The following is a 15,242-nucleotide window of genomic DNA, read 5'->3' on the forward strand; positions in this document are numbered from 1 at the left end:
TTGGCCCGGCATAGATCAGGCGTGCTAGCTTATTCTAAATCCTCTCCATCCCCTAACATTTCCGATCAGCCCCAACCTTTTCTATACAAACCATGGGTCTGTCTTTGATTCTTAATTTCAACCCTCGTTTTATAATTCTGTGAAAATAGATAAGCTTTGGTTCTTTTATGCTATAATTTATGATAGTGCATAAATAGTCAAAGATGACATGAAATAGTTATTAAGGTAATTTACTTGATTTTGTTGGATCTTTTCTATATTTAAAGAAAAAGAGAATCGGCAACTGTCACCAAATTCTAAATAAAATTATTTTTTTGTTAATATTTTTTCCCAAATTTGAGTAGGTATAATTTGAGAATACAGGGGTGGATTTTGCGATACGTCAGTCATCCAAAAACTAAAGTAAAGAATCAACACATCGATCGATTGGATATAATATTCAAGAAAAGTCAAGTCCAGATCTAGGGGGTGGCAAACTGGGCATCTGCCCAGGGGCGGCGGATTTGAGGGGCGGCAAAAATTGGCGTCCCCAAGGGAAGTATAGAAATTCATTGCAACATTAAATTTTGGGCCGAATATTAACTTGGAATTTTGTTTACATTGCCAATATCAAGCGATGAAAGAAATTGTTCCAAATTAAAGATCATAAAAAAATATTTAAGATCCACAATGACTCAAGACAGATTAAGTGGATTGGCTATGATAGCTATCGAACATAATATATATATAATAATTGATGCTTTAAAGAACTCTTACGAGATTTTGCTGAAGAAAAAAGTGAGATGAAAATTTTTCAATTGAAATTGTTTTTTTTTTTCGTCAAAAATGTCTATATTTTATCTGACTCAATATAACGGATTCAATGAACACGAAATTTGATTCAATATAAAGGAAGCTTCATCTCATACAGATATGTTCATATTTGGATCTGTGTATAAATTTAACAATGGTTTAACTTAAATGATTTTTTTTAAATATTGTTTATTGTTATTTTTTATACCAAATTATTACACAGATACATTGCATTTTTTATTATTAATTTTGAACTTTTTTTAATTTATTTTATTTTTGTGATGTTTTTTTGGTTTTTAAAAGTATTTTTTGCTTTTTTAAAATTAAATGTATAAAAAAACATATTGTATTATTTATTAATATTTTACATACATACATTGCAAAGTCTTAAAGGGTTAATACCTCATATCATTTAGAACATTTTGAGCCACACATACATACATATGTACCTCAGTCCAAAGTCTTAGGGCGAAAAGACACAGCGGTGAACGGCACATCGTGTGCATGGCTCCTCGCTGTGGGTGGTCACTTACATTTCTTCAAATATGGGATACACAGTTATCGATCACTGTCAAACCAAACAAGGAAAATTCAAGCATACAATTTTACTGAAAAGGTCCATAGGGTCATTTTGATGCGGGGCGTGCCGGGCGTTCAATGAAACGAGCCGAATATGGCACGACTCGTTTCATTGAACGTAAATGAAATAAAGGAAAGTCTTTCATATTCATTTGTGGGCGAGAATAGATAACCGGTATCTTCATCAAAGGATATTACACTACTAATTCATTATTTTGTATATCTGTTGCAATATGATATTATAAATATGTCTTTTGATATATCATAGCTGCATAATAGCTATCACCGAGAAATGCAACGAACCATTTTATTTGTATATTTTGCATTGTTCACTTTTTTTATATTATTCATAATGGACTCGTGGATTGTGAACACGTTCAATATACTAATTCCTGTCCTTTGTCATTGAACTTATCCCTGTTGATCTGATCAGATAACGCACATGACACTTGACAATGCGGAAAGTTCGAAAACAATCGGCAAAGGAAAACTCAAGAATGACATTGCTATCTTGATCCGTAATTTCGTACGTTTTGAGCATCCGTTTCGGTAAAACCGAATGATTTTTTTCAGTGGCACTGAAATTAAAGTTTTCACTAGTTTTGATACGCTTTTCAACGGTAAAAGCTCTCGAAAAAAGTATTTCATTGTTTTTCATCGCTCGACCGACCGACGAATTCGCACTTAAGATTCGCAAATGAACGTGAAATTCGCAAACGATTAAAAAACAGAAATTGGATCGAATCAAACGATGACCATTGTTTTAAAACTATAGGAAAGTAGAATTGGGTTAAGAAAAAAGCTGATATTACTAAGAATCTTTTTTATTTGATTTCTTCAGGAAAATAACCAAATTAGCTGTCTATACCAGTTCCGGATTTACCTATGTACTAAATATACCTAAATAAATCAAGGGCCCATACTTCTTGATAAATAAAACCATAATAAAATACCCATACTTCTTGGAAGGTTTTAAAAGGGGTTTGTATGCAGTATTTTTCAAATTTGTTTACAATTATCTAGTACTCGTATCTTTGCTTGGGTAATAAAAGAACCACTCAGATTATAAAAAGGTTTGTGCAAGATGTTTTAAAATAAGCATACTTTCTTATTAGGTCGAAAGTATTCGAAATAATTGTTAATGGTTTTCTATTACTCTATCCAACCTTATCTTTCCTTTGGTAATCTAAGACCCCGATCCGATAAGAATAAATCACTCTGCGTGGAAATCGGCAAATTACAAAATGATTGAGGGCTAATTTCAATTTTCAATGATCCAAAAAGATTTATTTTTTATATTTTTCATTTAGAGCAGCAACATCAGAGTCAGGTATGCGAGATCATTTTCGAGTTTCTTTAACTATTAAAAATTAAAATGGGTAAAAGCCGAGTTTAGTCATTGGCTGCTGTGTGAGAGTACTCGAGTATTGCCGTGCCGTGCCGATTAAAACGGTGATCATTTATAATTTAAACTCGGATTTTAGATCTCAGTTAACAGTCCAACATACATATTTAAAGCTATCTGCAATACAACATGTAATGTAATATTACTACCCATCAAAATCCATCCATCAAAATTTCTCGAGAACTCTCGAAAAAATTGAAAAGTAAAACCGAGAATTCTCATTTCTCGAGAAACGAAAATCATCGAGAAATCAGTCAAAGCGCATGCGTCTCAAGCGCATGAAAAGTGAACAAGTGAAGACATGTTAAATGTGTTGTTACATTTAATAACCACGTCTTTCAATATTGTACTATTAATCCTATTTATTTGAGATTCTAAATTAAACTGGGCGAGGCATGTTCTACGGTTGAATCAAAGAAAGCTTGAAATTCAAAACCCAGAAGGATTTAGATGAATCATTTGGCGAAATGATGATAAAAGGCTAGAACTTAAAAGAAGCTGCAATACAAGCTCTTCTGAAAGAAATAATATTGAAACCCAACACGAGTAAAACATGAAATTAGAAAGCTTAGTTTGTAGGCTTCTAAATTGAACTGGCCGAGGCTTGTTCTACGGTTGAATCAAAGAAAGCTTGAAATTCAAAATCCAGAAGGATTTAGATTAATCATTTGGCGAAATGATGAGATAAAGCTAATACTTAAAAGAAGCTCTTCTGAAAAAGATAATATTAAAACCCAACACGAATAAAACATAAAATTAAAAAGCTTAGTTTGTAGAACGAAGGCTAGCTTAGACAAATCATGCAAGGATACAGGAGAAACTAAACTTCATTATTTGAGCCCATTAAAAGTGGGTCAATGTCCTTTCCTAACAACCGTAATAGATCCATAGAATTTGAACATTTATTTCAATTCTAAATCGTATCTAAAAATTAGATTCTTGTTACTTGGCACACTTCCAACAGGAGTGTGTCCCAAAATGTACGAATCTACTTCCACAATAACAAAACAGCGTATGTCAAAACACCTGAAACAATGATCTAGCCACTTACGTACACACCAGCGACAGAAACACTTCCTATAATTTGCCAAATCGCTTTGAATTGTGCTGAAGACGTGAACAACTAGTCTAACTCCCAAACAATTGGCTGAAGGTGTCGATGCGTGCCCGAGTATCCGGAAAAATGGCATTTATTTTTCAATGGAAAGACGGAACTTATGATTGTCTTGAATCAACAGACCATCCGTCGGCAATTAATCATCACGGCGTTTGACATAAGTGTAACAAAAGAAAAAAAAACAGACAGTGGATACACACATAAAACTAACGCATGGACGCATTCTACCTCAGTTTGTAACGGGCTGCGGGTCAGACCGCAACGACAAACCGTCTGTGAATCTTATTGTAATCAGTGATATCAATAATCAGTGTTGTGTTTTCAAATCTGCACATTGCTTTAATAAATTTCGTCATCCTCATGATCCAGGAGAATCTATCTCGTGCTGCCACTAAAACTTGCTCCAACTAACTCCAGCCTTTTACAGATTGAGCTCACTTGATTCTTTTGGGTCACCCCCCAATCTTTTACAGCCTTCATTTCAAAATAATCATTTATTAACTACTTAATAGCCACGCGCTTGTAGAAATCGATTCGATTATTTTATTATAAGTGTTTAGTGCCAACCCTTGACACTACTTCTTGAATATATCACAAACTAACGAAAAATATTGACTTTTTTCACTTTCATTAGTATAAAAGCTTCAACTGTCGAAAATATGTAAATAATATTATAATACACGATACGTGCGTTAATTTTAGAACTGCCTTTTTGTTTTGATACTTTTAGTATTCAAATTTATATTCAAGTTAAAAAAGTTCCTAGTAAAATTTCTAAATAATCAGTAATGAATTTTATTTAAACGACAATTGTATTTATTTTATATGAAGTGGCGTAATAGTTAAAATTGTACATATAACAATTGTTTGCTTCCAGTGTTCCAAATTCTAAGCAATGACATTTATCGACCATTTGGGCTTTTACTACAACGCGAGTGCTAAATTCTAGTGGTACAAACTAAAGTGATCCATTGTTTTTATGTGATTCCATTGTGTACATACATATATAAATTTGAAAGACAGTAGAATTCTCCTCTGTAATTTAGTCCGTTACAAAAACAAAATTGCTCTTCCTCTTCCGTCTGCAAACGATCAACAAGTATATTCTGACTAGAGGAGATTTTACATAAATCCGACAGGATGACGCTCTGTGAAAAATACTTCTTCAAAAACAGACTATATTTATTTTTTGCATGCACACTTTGGTTAATTGCTGTGAAATCTACCAGCGCGTATAACAACATAACTAGCAAATACATGCTGCTGGATGAAGAACAATTAATGAAGGGCAGATTTCTGGGTCATGGCAAACCCAGATTTCTCACATTTCAAACCAACGATGACGACATATCGGTGAGTATTTCCAAAATAATTATTTGCATCATGATAACTGTAATACATATTAATGTATCAATGGCGTAACTACTATGACGCGGGGGTATGCGGTGCATGCGAGCCCTTGGGATCAGTAGGGCCTTGGGAAAATGTCCAAATATTAATTTAAAAACATTAAAAATAAAGCTGAAAATAAAAAAATATATAGGAAGATCAATTCACACAAACTGAAAACGGTCAAAAGTATGATTAAAAAAAATCTGACTTCGGGAACTTGCAATGTGCATAAAATGTATTTAAAAGACATGATTGCAAAATTTTAAAAATAACATACATATGTATAGGCTAAGAAGTAACTAGAAAAAAAATGTGGGGCCCTTTGATAACTTTTACATGTGGACCAAATTTTTCTAGTGACGACACTGGTATGTATGTATGTAGTTTGGAACGAAGATACCGCGAAAGACTTGACAGAACTGCTACTCGGAAAACCAGTAGAATCAAAACATTAACTGGTCAAATGATGTTGGCTGTAACCTACATAGGCACTACGTACGCTGAAAGTTGTTTTACACAAATATCTGCTTATTATCAATCAGCTGGTTATTTGAGTCCGTTTTGACAAATAGTATTATTGAATAATAAGTATTGGAGAACAGCATTGCTTAGTATGATGGCCTCGGATGATAAAATTGCTATACGAAAACGTTGTAAGCAATTATTAAATTTTGTTCTATAACAAGGTAACCATTTTAGATGTTTTTGGGTTATTTTTATTTATTTTTTTAACATATTAGCCACAATGACATTACAGAGTACTCTAACGCTTCACTGTAGCCAGTCACACAATCATAACACAAATAAAGGAATATAAAACATCCGTGCATGATATTTATAATTGATAAAATCAACCACGGGCGTTGCTCCACAACCACTCAACCAGTTCAGCACAGCTTACATTAATCAGGTCAATTTCACCAGCAACCCGGTTGAGCAGATATGTATATCGCTCTAGATATTGGAGACGTTGCCAACATATTTGAGCGAGCTACAGGAGAAAACAAATCATTCACATGTTATGTGACAAAGCCAGGACATTTCTTTCAAAATAATGTTTATAAATACTTGAATTATTAAAAACGTTAATGAACACTAGAAAAGCATGGATACACATTTATGAGAATAAAAAAATCGATTTCAATATTTATTAACAGACCGATCCCAAGGATTCTGCCAGGACAGATACCTAAAAAACCAGTACGAATGATCTTACCTTAATTTATAATCACATTTAGGGCTTCGCCCCTCTGCGCCCACCTGAGCAGTTGCCGTTTAGGGCTTCGCCCCTCTGCGCCCACCTGAGCAGTTGCCGTTTAGGGCTTCGCCCCTCTGCGCCCACCTGAGCAATTGCCGTTTAGGGCTTCGCCCCTCTGCAGCCACCTGAGCAATTGCCGTTTAGGGCTTCGCCCCTCTGCGCCCACCTGAGCAATTGCCGTTTAGGGCTTCGCCCCTCTGCGCCCACCTGAGCAATTGCCGTTTAGGGCTTCGCCCCTCTGCGCCCCCCTGAGCAATTGCCGTTTAGGGCTTCGCCCCTCTGCGCCCACCTGAGCAGTTGCCGTTTAGGGCTTCGCCCCTCTGCGCCCACCTGAGCAATTGCCGTTTAGGGCTTCGCCCCTCTGCAGCCACCTGAGCAATTGCCGTTTAGGGCTTCGCCCCTCTGCGTCCCCATGAGCAATTGCCGTTTAGGGCTTCGCCCCTCTGCGCCCCCCTGAGCTATTGTCGTTTAGGGCTTCGCCCCTCTGCGCCCCCCTGAGCAATTGCCTTTTAGGGCTTCGCCCGAAAAGTCGAATCGGCGCCTATGAATCGAAAAAAAATAAATCGAATCATTTGTTCGATGACGTCACCGATCTAACGAACGAACGAACCAAATTATATATTAGATTACCAAATAATTAAAAAAAAAATTATTTTAACTAAGTATAATTTGTCAGACTTTAATAACTATAATCGAGTGCAGGACCTGTATGTAAATTTTCACGTATGAAATTCAATATTTCAGATTGAAATGCAGTTATCAGTACCTTTTCTAACGATACCTGTCAAGAAATCAGTCAACTCTGCCACAGGATTAATGGAGGTATGCAAAAAAATTACATTTAGTTTTGTCTCATTTTATACTGAAAACACATTTTTAAATGTATTTTTTGTTTAGAAATTCAAACCAGCTAATATAAATTTAGCAGCACTTGGATTAGCTGGAACACTTGTTTTTGCGTCGTCCTTCATACTGCCTACAATTTTGAAACTCTTTTCCGTTGATCACATTACACAAGGAATGTTTGGAAGATGTAAATATACAAATTGTCACTTTAAAACTTAATTATTAAAATGTAATACAATTACAATTCCACGATTTTAGCCGAAGAATCTGGTTATGTTTGGATTGAAGATCTGGGGGCTCGATTAGGACGAGTTTTAGAATCTAAAGGAGCTCCTCCTGCAACCTGTTTCGGCAGAGCTGTCTGCTGGCTCGTTAAAAGATCCACCGATGCATCCAAAAAGGGAAATCCTAACAGCAATGACAAAATCATCGATGGATTAACAAGGTTTCATTTTATTTTAATTCACTTGTAAAATTTTAGTAAGAATTTAATTAATGATAATTTAAATGGTTTCAGCAACAAGTGGATTTTAGAAATGCTGAAGGACACCTTACTATCAGAAGCTATCTCCCACGGACAAAGTAAAGAAAGCTGTTCTGTAAAATATTCAGATTGCAAAATAAATCAAAGTTCCTTACAACATTTTGCAAAAACTCTATTGGCAACGATGCACAATACTTAATCTTTTATCATTATCGTCTTAGTTAATCTCACTGACTCTTCTAAGGTTCCTATAGAATATGTAATTAATTAAGTTGTACATATACATTTCATTATAAGAAATAAATATCCTGTGTAAAAAAAAGCACTTGGTGTTTCGTTAATAATAAATTATTACTTTAGACAAAATCCAGTATTTTATTAAGCCAATGTTTGATATTGATTTTTGTGTATTTCATATTATAAAACAGAAAGATCATGATTGTACAAAATATAAATTTTAATTGATAAAAATAACAAATTATGTATACGAATTTATTCAAGAATGGCTCACAAATAGTCACAAAATGAAAGTTGAGGAGTATGGACAGCCAATATCTGGCCAATTATTTATTAAAGAAAACACCAGTCGTTAATCATGCTTAAGTCGTCCATCACTTCGATTTTAAAGTAATAAAATAAGAAGCATGTGACATTGAATACGTCTTTTGCTTTTTCTGATTCCCATATATTAAATTATCATGAATTGGCTTTAGCGTATTATTTCAATTGAAGTGGTCTACAACTTAGTTTACAAAAACGAGATTTTTTTCTGCATTACTTACATATCTGGATTTTTTATTATCCGGAACATCTTAATCCGACTACACACATGTATAAACGGATTATTTTGCATATTGCGATCGCGCAAACGACAATACTTGCCCTAAAAATCGCGAATACGAAATATCTGATACAGAGGGCCGCGTCCGCCATATGTACAAATTAGTGCAACGCACACATTCGAAAAAACTATATTCCTTAAAAGTTACAAAACAAGACATCGTACTTTTTAAAATGCATTTAGGTTGTCTTGTTGTATACTTGTGGATTGATGTTGCAAGTTACAACTTGTAACACACATTCGTGGAAATAACTGGATAGCAGGTATAGCTTCGGTCCGCATAGGGGTCTATGGGGTGTATGGAGTGAAACGACGGAATTGTTAAGGCACGACTGTTTAATGTAATGGGCGGGAAGAAAGTAAAGTAGCAACAGACTAACATGGCCGAGTTGGTCCCAACTCGGTTGGTGACCGAAACTCGACCATGTCGTATAGCCGCCACAGAGCTATGTAGGTCTTTTATGTTATATTATCTTTGCAACTGCCAGGTGTATTTCTTCAAGGATGTTGGGTATTGGTTGGTCATCGAAAAAACAATGTCCTAGATGTGGAATTGGGGTAAAAACACTATTTTCATAAATGAACTTGAAAACGTCCAGTCTCTCTTGTCATCTGGTCCTGTTCAAAACTAAACGTTTTGGTTTTTAACACTAGATCCTGAATTAATATGATTTATACAAATGCTGATAAAATAATAAGAGCCTTGTAATTAAAGAGCGGCCGAAAGTATGATGGTTTGCGTGGGTAAATCTCGGTGGATAGAATTTTCAGGCGCTAGACGTGTGCGAGAACGCTTTATAAAGAATAATCACCGAACCATTTAAAAGGGGAGATTCAGTGATTACTGGTCACATTCTCACAGTCATTAAAATTGAATCAAATTTCTATAACGGAATATTGTGTATTCGCGATTTTCATGGCAAAAGTTGTCTTTGTGACCACTACAATGTGACGAATAGTCCAATTACCAAAAGGGAATACTTACTGAAAGTGAAATGTCGACACTGTAAAGTGTGTGATGCGATGTGCTAAGGCCAAAAAGCGAACCGGGTGGCTAACGTCAAAACCACTGTAGGTTATGTCAGATTGACTCGCAGTGGAGTAGTACATATAATACATAATATATCTGCGAGATTTATAGTGCGTACAGCGAAGAGGAAACATGAAATTGACCTCGCCGCTATGGAAGCAAAATATCACCCGATATTTTCGAAAACATTGGGAGGTCGCCCGCAAAAGAGTTCCAGGGGACAAAGGGGAGGAGAAATACCTCAAAGAACGAGGCTTCACGGTAGAAGAAGCTACAGAATTCGTCAACGAACCTCTTAGGCCAATAGAACGGTAAGCTTACAAGCCAACTGCAAGCGAAACAGTTACAAAAAGAAACAAACCATATCAATCCGTCGTCCTCGGACGCTTCTGAAATTCCCCACGAAGGCGTATTATTGTCATATCTCCAAAAAATCAATATATAATATACTCACTAATAATGTACATTCCTTATGTACTATTTTTCTGCTTTTACCTTTTATTTCTTTTTAATCTATGTATGAATTATTACTTTATTATTATGATTTTTATTTTTCTCTATTATTTTCATATGGAGGCTATTGTGGCGCATTTGGTTCCTCCTGTAATGCCACAATGATCCAAACTAACGTTTAAATAAATATTATACACACTTTATATTCAATGTGAAACTAAAAATAGGATTTTATTTGATTACTGATTTCACCTTATGTTCATTTTTATGTATTATTTTCTTTAATTATTTTTTTATCATGTTTTTCTGCTTTTTTCTTTATTTTATTTTAGTTCTCTTTTTCAAATGTAGGCCATTGTGGCGCATAGGTTCTTCCTGTAATGCCACAATGGTCCAAAACTATAAATAAATAATGATATCAATGTAAACGCATTTAAAACCTGCCCAGTAGTATTTAAAAAAAAATACGCCTTCGTCTAGTAATAACTGTTTACTTACATAGTAACTTTTTAACATTCTAAACTAGATGTTTTGCTCTTTTTACAAGGCTTTTCTATACTTGACTTTGCTTATTTTAGATTCAACGTAATCGGCGTAGGCCAGAAGCCGTTGCCACGTGACGAAACCCATCCCGACTGGAAAGAACGTTGCTGTCACGTCATCAAGTCAACCGACGTGCTGGTGGAAGGTCTGCCCCAAGCTCTCCTGCTGACCAAGACCGTGCACGTCTCGGAGACACTTCCCAAGTCTATCGAGGCGCTCGTCCAAGAAGAAACGCCCGCACACATACACCAGCACCTCAAAACAGCCATCCTTAAAGCCAACATCTTCGACTCGGAACAAAAAAAACTACCCAAGATCCATGACCCTGATAGACCCGCTTTCAATTTTCCCAGGCTTTACGGAATTACCGCCGCGAGGAGAAAGTAAGCAAAACCAACAGACACAACATCATTCGAATAGTCCACTGTGTATTTCATACATGCATATTATACTTCACAGCATCATCACATGGAATGCGATTTTGAACATTCTAGAGAAGAACTCGAATGAAGCGCACAAAGATAGATACGTGTCACAAGCCGTGGACTGTACGGCGTCTTTTGAAAAGGAGAACGATCTGATACAAATTCAATCGCCTTCGAATGTATTTCTATCGAGCACTAAACCTCTGAGTCCAATACAACCTGACTCCAGCATGACTGATGGGATCGACCTGCCCAATATTCATCCACTGAAACACACCATCTCCATACAGAAAGAAAACTTCTACAATTTCGATAACATATATCGTACGTTTAGGGCGAAAACACACCGAGTGGTATGGGACGTCACGTCCTTAGCTTCCCGCTGTGACCATAAACAGTGGGCGTTCCCCAAACCGAATTCGGGTGTAGTTGCACGTGCAGAATGCATATATTTGGGAGGTCGCACGTGTGTGCTTAGCCATATGCAACCGACAAGCATTTCTTCAAATATGGAATTCACCGTTATCGATCACTATTAACCCTTTGAATGCTGACCAACGCCGATCGACATTTTTCCAACAAGTCCATGAGCCTGAAATGCACCGATAGGCGTTGTATTTTGAGTATGTAAAAAAATAAACAAGAATACTACCCACCCGCTAAGCCTTTCCAGGTAGCATTGAAAAAAAAATGCATTGAACATGGGTCGTGTAATCCGTGTCAATGTTTATAAAGACTGGTTTATACCGGAATTTCTGAATTTATAACCATAGCAGAATTTCTCGATGGAAATCCCTAACTGCAGAGTATTTTAGATTGTAAGCATTACATTTTAACAACAATGAAGAAGATGGAACTAGTTTTGGAAGAATATGTTCATTAATAAATAGACTTATTTTGTTTATTTTATATTGTTGCAAGATATATTAGAGTCTAAGCACACCTTTACAAAACTCGAAATCCTCTGCGGTAGTTATCTAGGGTTTGTTTGGTTTAGCTACAATTTTTATACCTGCTTTCTATTGGATTTCTAAATAATTCTAGTTGGAAATTTTCACGTCAGCACTCAAAGGGTTAAGCGAGGATAAATTATCACCGAAAATACTCAAGAAAAAAAACACGTACCACGTACCACTCATTGTGTTTTCGCCCTTAATCTATATCATAAAGCCTCATAATTGAAGAAATTAAGAACAGTATACCATTTTGTGAAGCAATTTACACTGATTATTTTCAAATTGCAGCATTGAAACCAGCAGCGGTAAAAGCCTTCTATCCTCACACGACCTTTTTAGATTTCAATACTACGCAAGTGAAAAACCTTTATGAGACACCCATAACGGACTCACAAGTGAAAGCACGATCGCTTTTACATGCGTTTACAGTAGCAACTTCATTTGCCAAAACTTTATATGAGGTAAGCCTGATGTCGATATATGTAAAACCACATACATTACTTATTATGACTATTAATATGTTTAAAATTGCAGAAAACCGTAGACGTTTTACCGACACCTCTGACGGTGCAGTGCATCCAGTCGGACGGTAAAACATTCCACTTTGGAGTGCTGCAATTGAACACGATGAGCACGGACGGTCAGCAGGGCGTTAAAAACTTATGGTACACTTCACCTGTAATGCAACTATTTGAAAATTGCGAGTACATATCGGCTAGGCCCTCTCTCGAAGGATATAATGAGAACGTTTACAAATATCTCAATGCATTTTACCACAATACATAATAAGGAATATTTAGTTACGTAGTGTATTTTGTAATTAAAATAAATTAATTATTACATTTCATTGGATTTATTTACTCATACCATCATTTTAGTTTAGACTGTAGTGGATCCGAGCATGCTGTCGCATTCGAGCAATGTGTTATATAACATTGAAAGGACGTAAAATAATTTGTGGCAACTGTTAACATATTGTAGCGTATGCTTAAAGGAGCCGCCGGTTAAGTGCAATCGGATTACGCCGAGGCGCATCACTGACACTGTGCGACCGGTATAATTGGTTTCGAGGATTATCTCCAGACTAAGTGCAAGTAGGCTAAACAATGGCCACCAAATTGGCGCAGTAACGGCACCCGGTCCCTTCGCAGAATTGACAGCAATAGCGTTGACTGACTGTCGTGGGAATACATATCTAGTACGTGACTATAACAATAAGTAAACAAACTGGACGTCGAAGATTCCCTGCGCGACCTGTCCTTTATAAGAAGTTACTTAGGCGATATCAAGACATTCTAGACAGAGCACTGGCGGTGCGTGTATCTCCTTAATCACCAATAAATGCTGTGACACGGCTTTGGCCTTTTACTTGGATCCTCCACCCACCTCTACGCAACAACATGGTAACTGTGATGGATAGCGAATAACCAGGACTTACATTTTATTTTATTTCTCCAAATATACTGAATGCAGGGTCTTCATATTTTGTGTACTCCCCATCAAAACCTTTATGATTCGAAATATATCATTGCAAAATAAAAACATTGACCAGTATCAATGAGAATAATTATTTTCGAGGGAAGGCCCGTCTACACGCCTCACAGATGCGAGAGGGAATTCAGTATGCTGCGCTCAACGGTCAGTGTGTAAATAATATCTGCCTTGAGTGGTGGCTTTGTGGCCTTTATTTTATTAAATTCTTGCACTTAATTTACATCATTCGACGTGTAATACACGATAAAACGATTTTCATAGCTAATTACAATAATTAACCTCGCAGAATTCGCGTCACTCCAACTGGACACTTGGAGTCCAGCACAGTGGCAATCGGATTTTTTAGCACAGTAATGGTGCTTACGGACTAAACCAACGACGATTTTGGGCCAACTTTTTAACCAGCAGTAGCGTACAAAATATCGAAATAAAAATTAAATTTTAAAATTGAAATTAAATATCAAAATCAAGCTAAAGAGCGAGATTGAGCTAAAATTAGATCATCGTTGATGTTTTGAATTACGACGATAAGGATTTAAAACCAGAGAAATATTATAATTTCTCTGCTTACGAGCGAAAAAAAATATTGTTAAAGTCGTCACGAGATGTTACTGTATTTCCACGTGGATGATCGATAAAAAAAAAACAATTCATAAAAAAACGCGGTGTCGGATGTCGGTGATTTGTCAAAGGGTTTTTTTTCTTTCGTCGAAATAAAATTAATAATCACACATTATCCGATACATTTTACCTCTGAAATGATTTAATTACTTGATTTATTTCGACGAGAGAAACAATTGAAGAATAAAAAAATACGTTTGATGTGACCGACAACACCCCGGGTTAGCAAAAATCGTTGGATCACCCATACTAATACATGATATATTCTCAGTAACTGCGTATTACGGGGAAGTAAAAATAATAATTCTTTGATTTTTTTTCGATCTTAGTGCGTATCTTCGTAAGTCAAAACATCTTCGACAAACAAAAGTCGAGGATTACCTGTATGTGATTGTTGATCATCTAATTTTAGGTCAATCTCGAAAATTTATTTAAATTGTGCATGTTCTGTTTTAACTTTCAATATTTAATTTTAATATAATAATAATAGTTTTAATTTTGATATTTAATTTCAATTTTTAAATTTAATTTTTATTTCGATATTTTGTACGCTACTGGTTTTAAAAGTTGGCCTGTGGGCCGTTCGCACCATAAGGCAATTGATTCAATGGGCGGATTTTTCCCTCATAGTTAAATTAATACACGCCTCAATTCTTCACTGCAAGGATCTATAAAAATTTTTGGGCGATGACCAAATAGGAATATTTTACATAAGTATTAGTAGGACTGTTTCGGATAGGTATAGTAAAAAATTCAAATATGTAGATGTTACATCCGATTCGTAAAAGTGCTCAATTCGTGAAATCGTCAATAAAATATTTTATCATTTGGTGTACTTCCAGAAAAAAAAAAATCACAGTAAGCGCCACTATCTGCTTTGCTCAATTCATGAACTAAGCAATGAATTAGGGATAGCATTACCGAAAATCGCCAACAGTAAATTGAAAAATTTACCAGTAATTATTTTATCGCGAATTAATTACATATACAGGCATATAATTGCATT

The 15,242-nt window shown here is 35.7% G+C and overlaps 2 protein-coding genes across 2 annotated transcripts; both read left to right on the forward strand.

Annotated features, from left to right (window-relative positions):
• The first annotated feature begins 1,545 nt into the window (after positions 1-1,545).
• Positions 1,546-8,235, forward strand: LOC143921766 (uncharacterized). Its single transcript, XM_077445151.1, has 5 exons — positions 1,546-5,246; positions 7,288-7,365; positions 7,441-7,576; positions 7,648-7,834; positions 7,907-8,235. Exons 1-5 carry the CDS (start codon positions 5,034-5,036, stop codon positions 8,070-8,072), a joined length of 780 nt encoding a protein of 259 aa, XP_077301277.1. The 5' UTR covers positions 1,546-5,033; the 3' UTR covers positions 8,073-8,235.
• A 1,482-nt stretch (positions 8,236-9,717) lies between these two features.
• On the forward strand, positions 9,718-13,674 carry mRpL37 (mitochondrial ribosomal protein L37). Its single transcript, XM_077443587.1, has 5 exons — positions 9,718-10,055; positions 10,776-11,123; positions 11,200-11,489; positions 12,410-12,582; positions 12,656-13,674. The coding sequence occupies exons 1-5, from the start codon at positions 9,877-9,879 to the stop codon at positions 12,905-12,907; spliced, it is 1,242 nt and encodes a 413-aa protein (XP_077299713.1). The 5' UTR covers positions 9,718-9,876; the 3' UTR covers positions 12,908-13,674.
• Positions 13,675-15,242: the final 1,568 nt, after the last annotated feature.

This window comes from Arctopsyche grandis, chromosome 13 (assembly GCF_051622035.1).
Source record: "Arctopsyche grandis isolate Sample6627 chromosome 13, ASM5162203v2, whole genome shotgun sequence".
In the NCBI taxonomy this organism is placed as follows: Eukaryota; Metazoa; Arthropoda; class Insecta; order Trichoptera; family Hydropsychidae; genus Arctopsyche; species Arctopsyche grandis.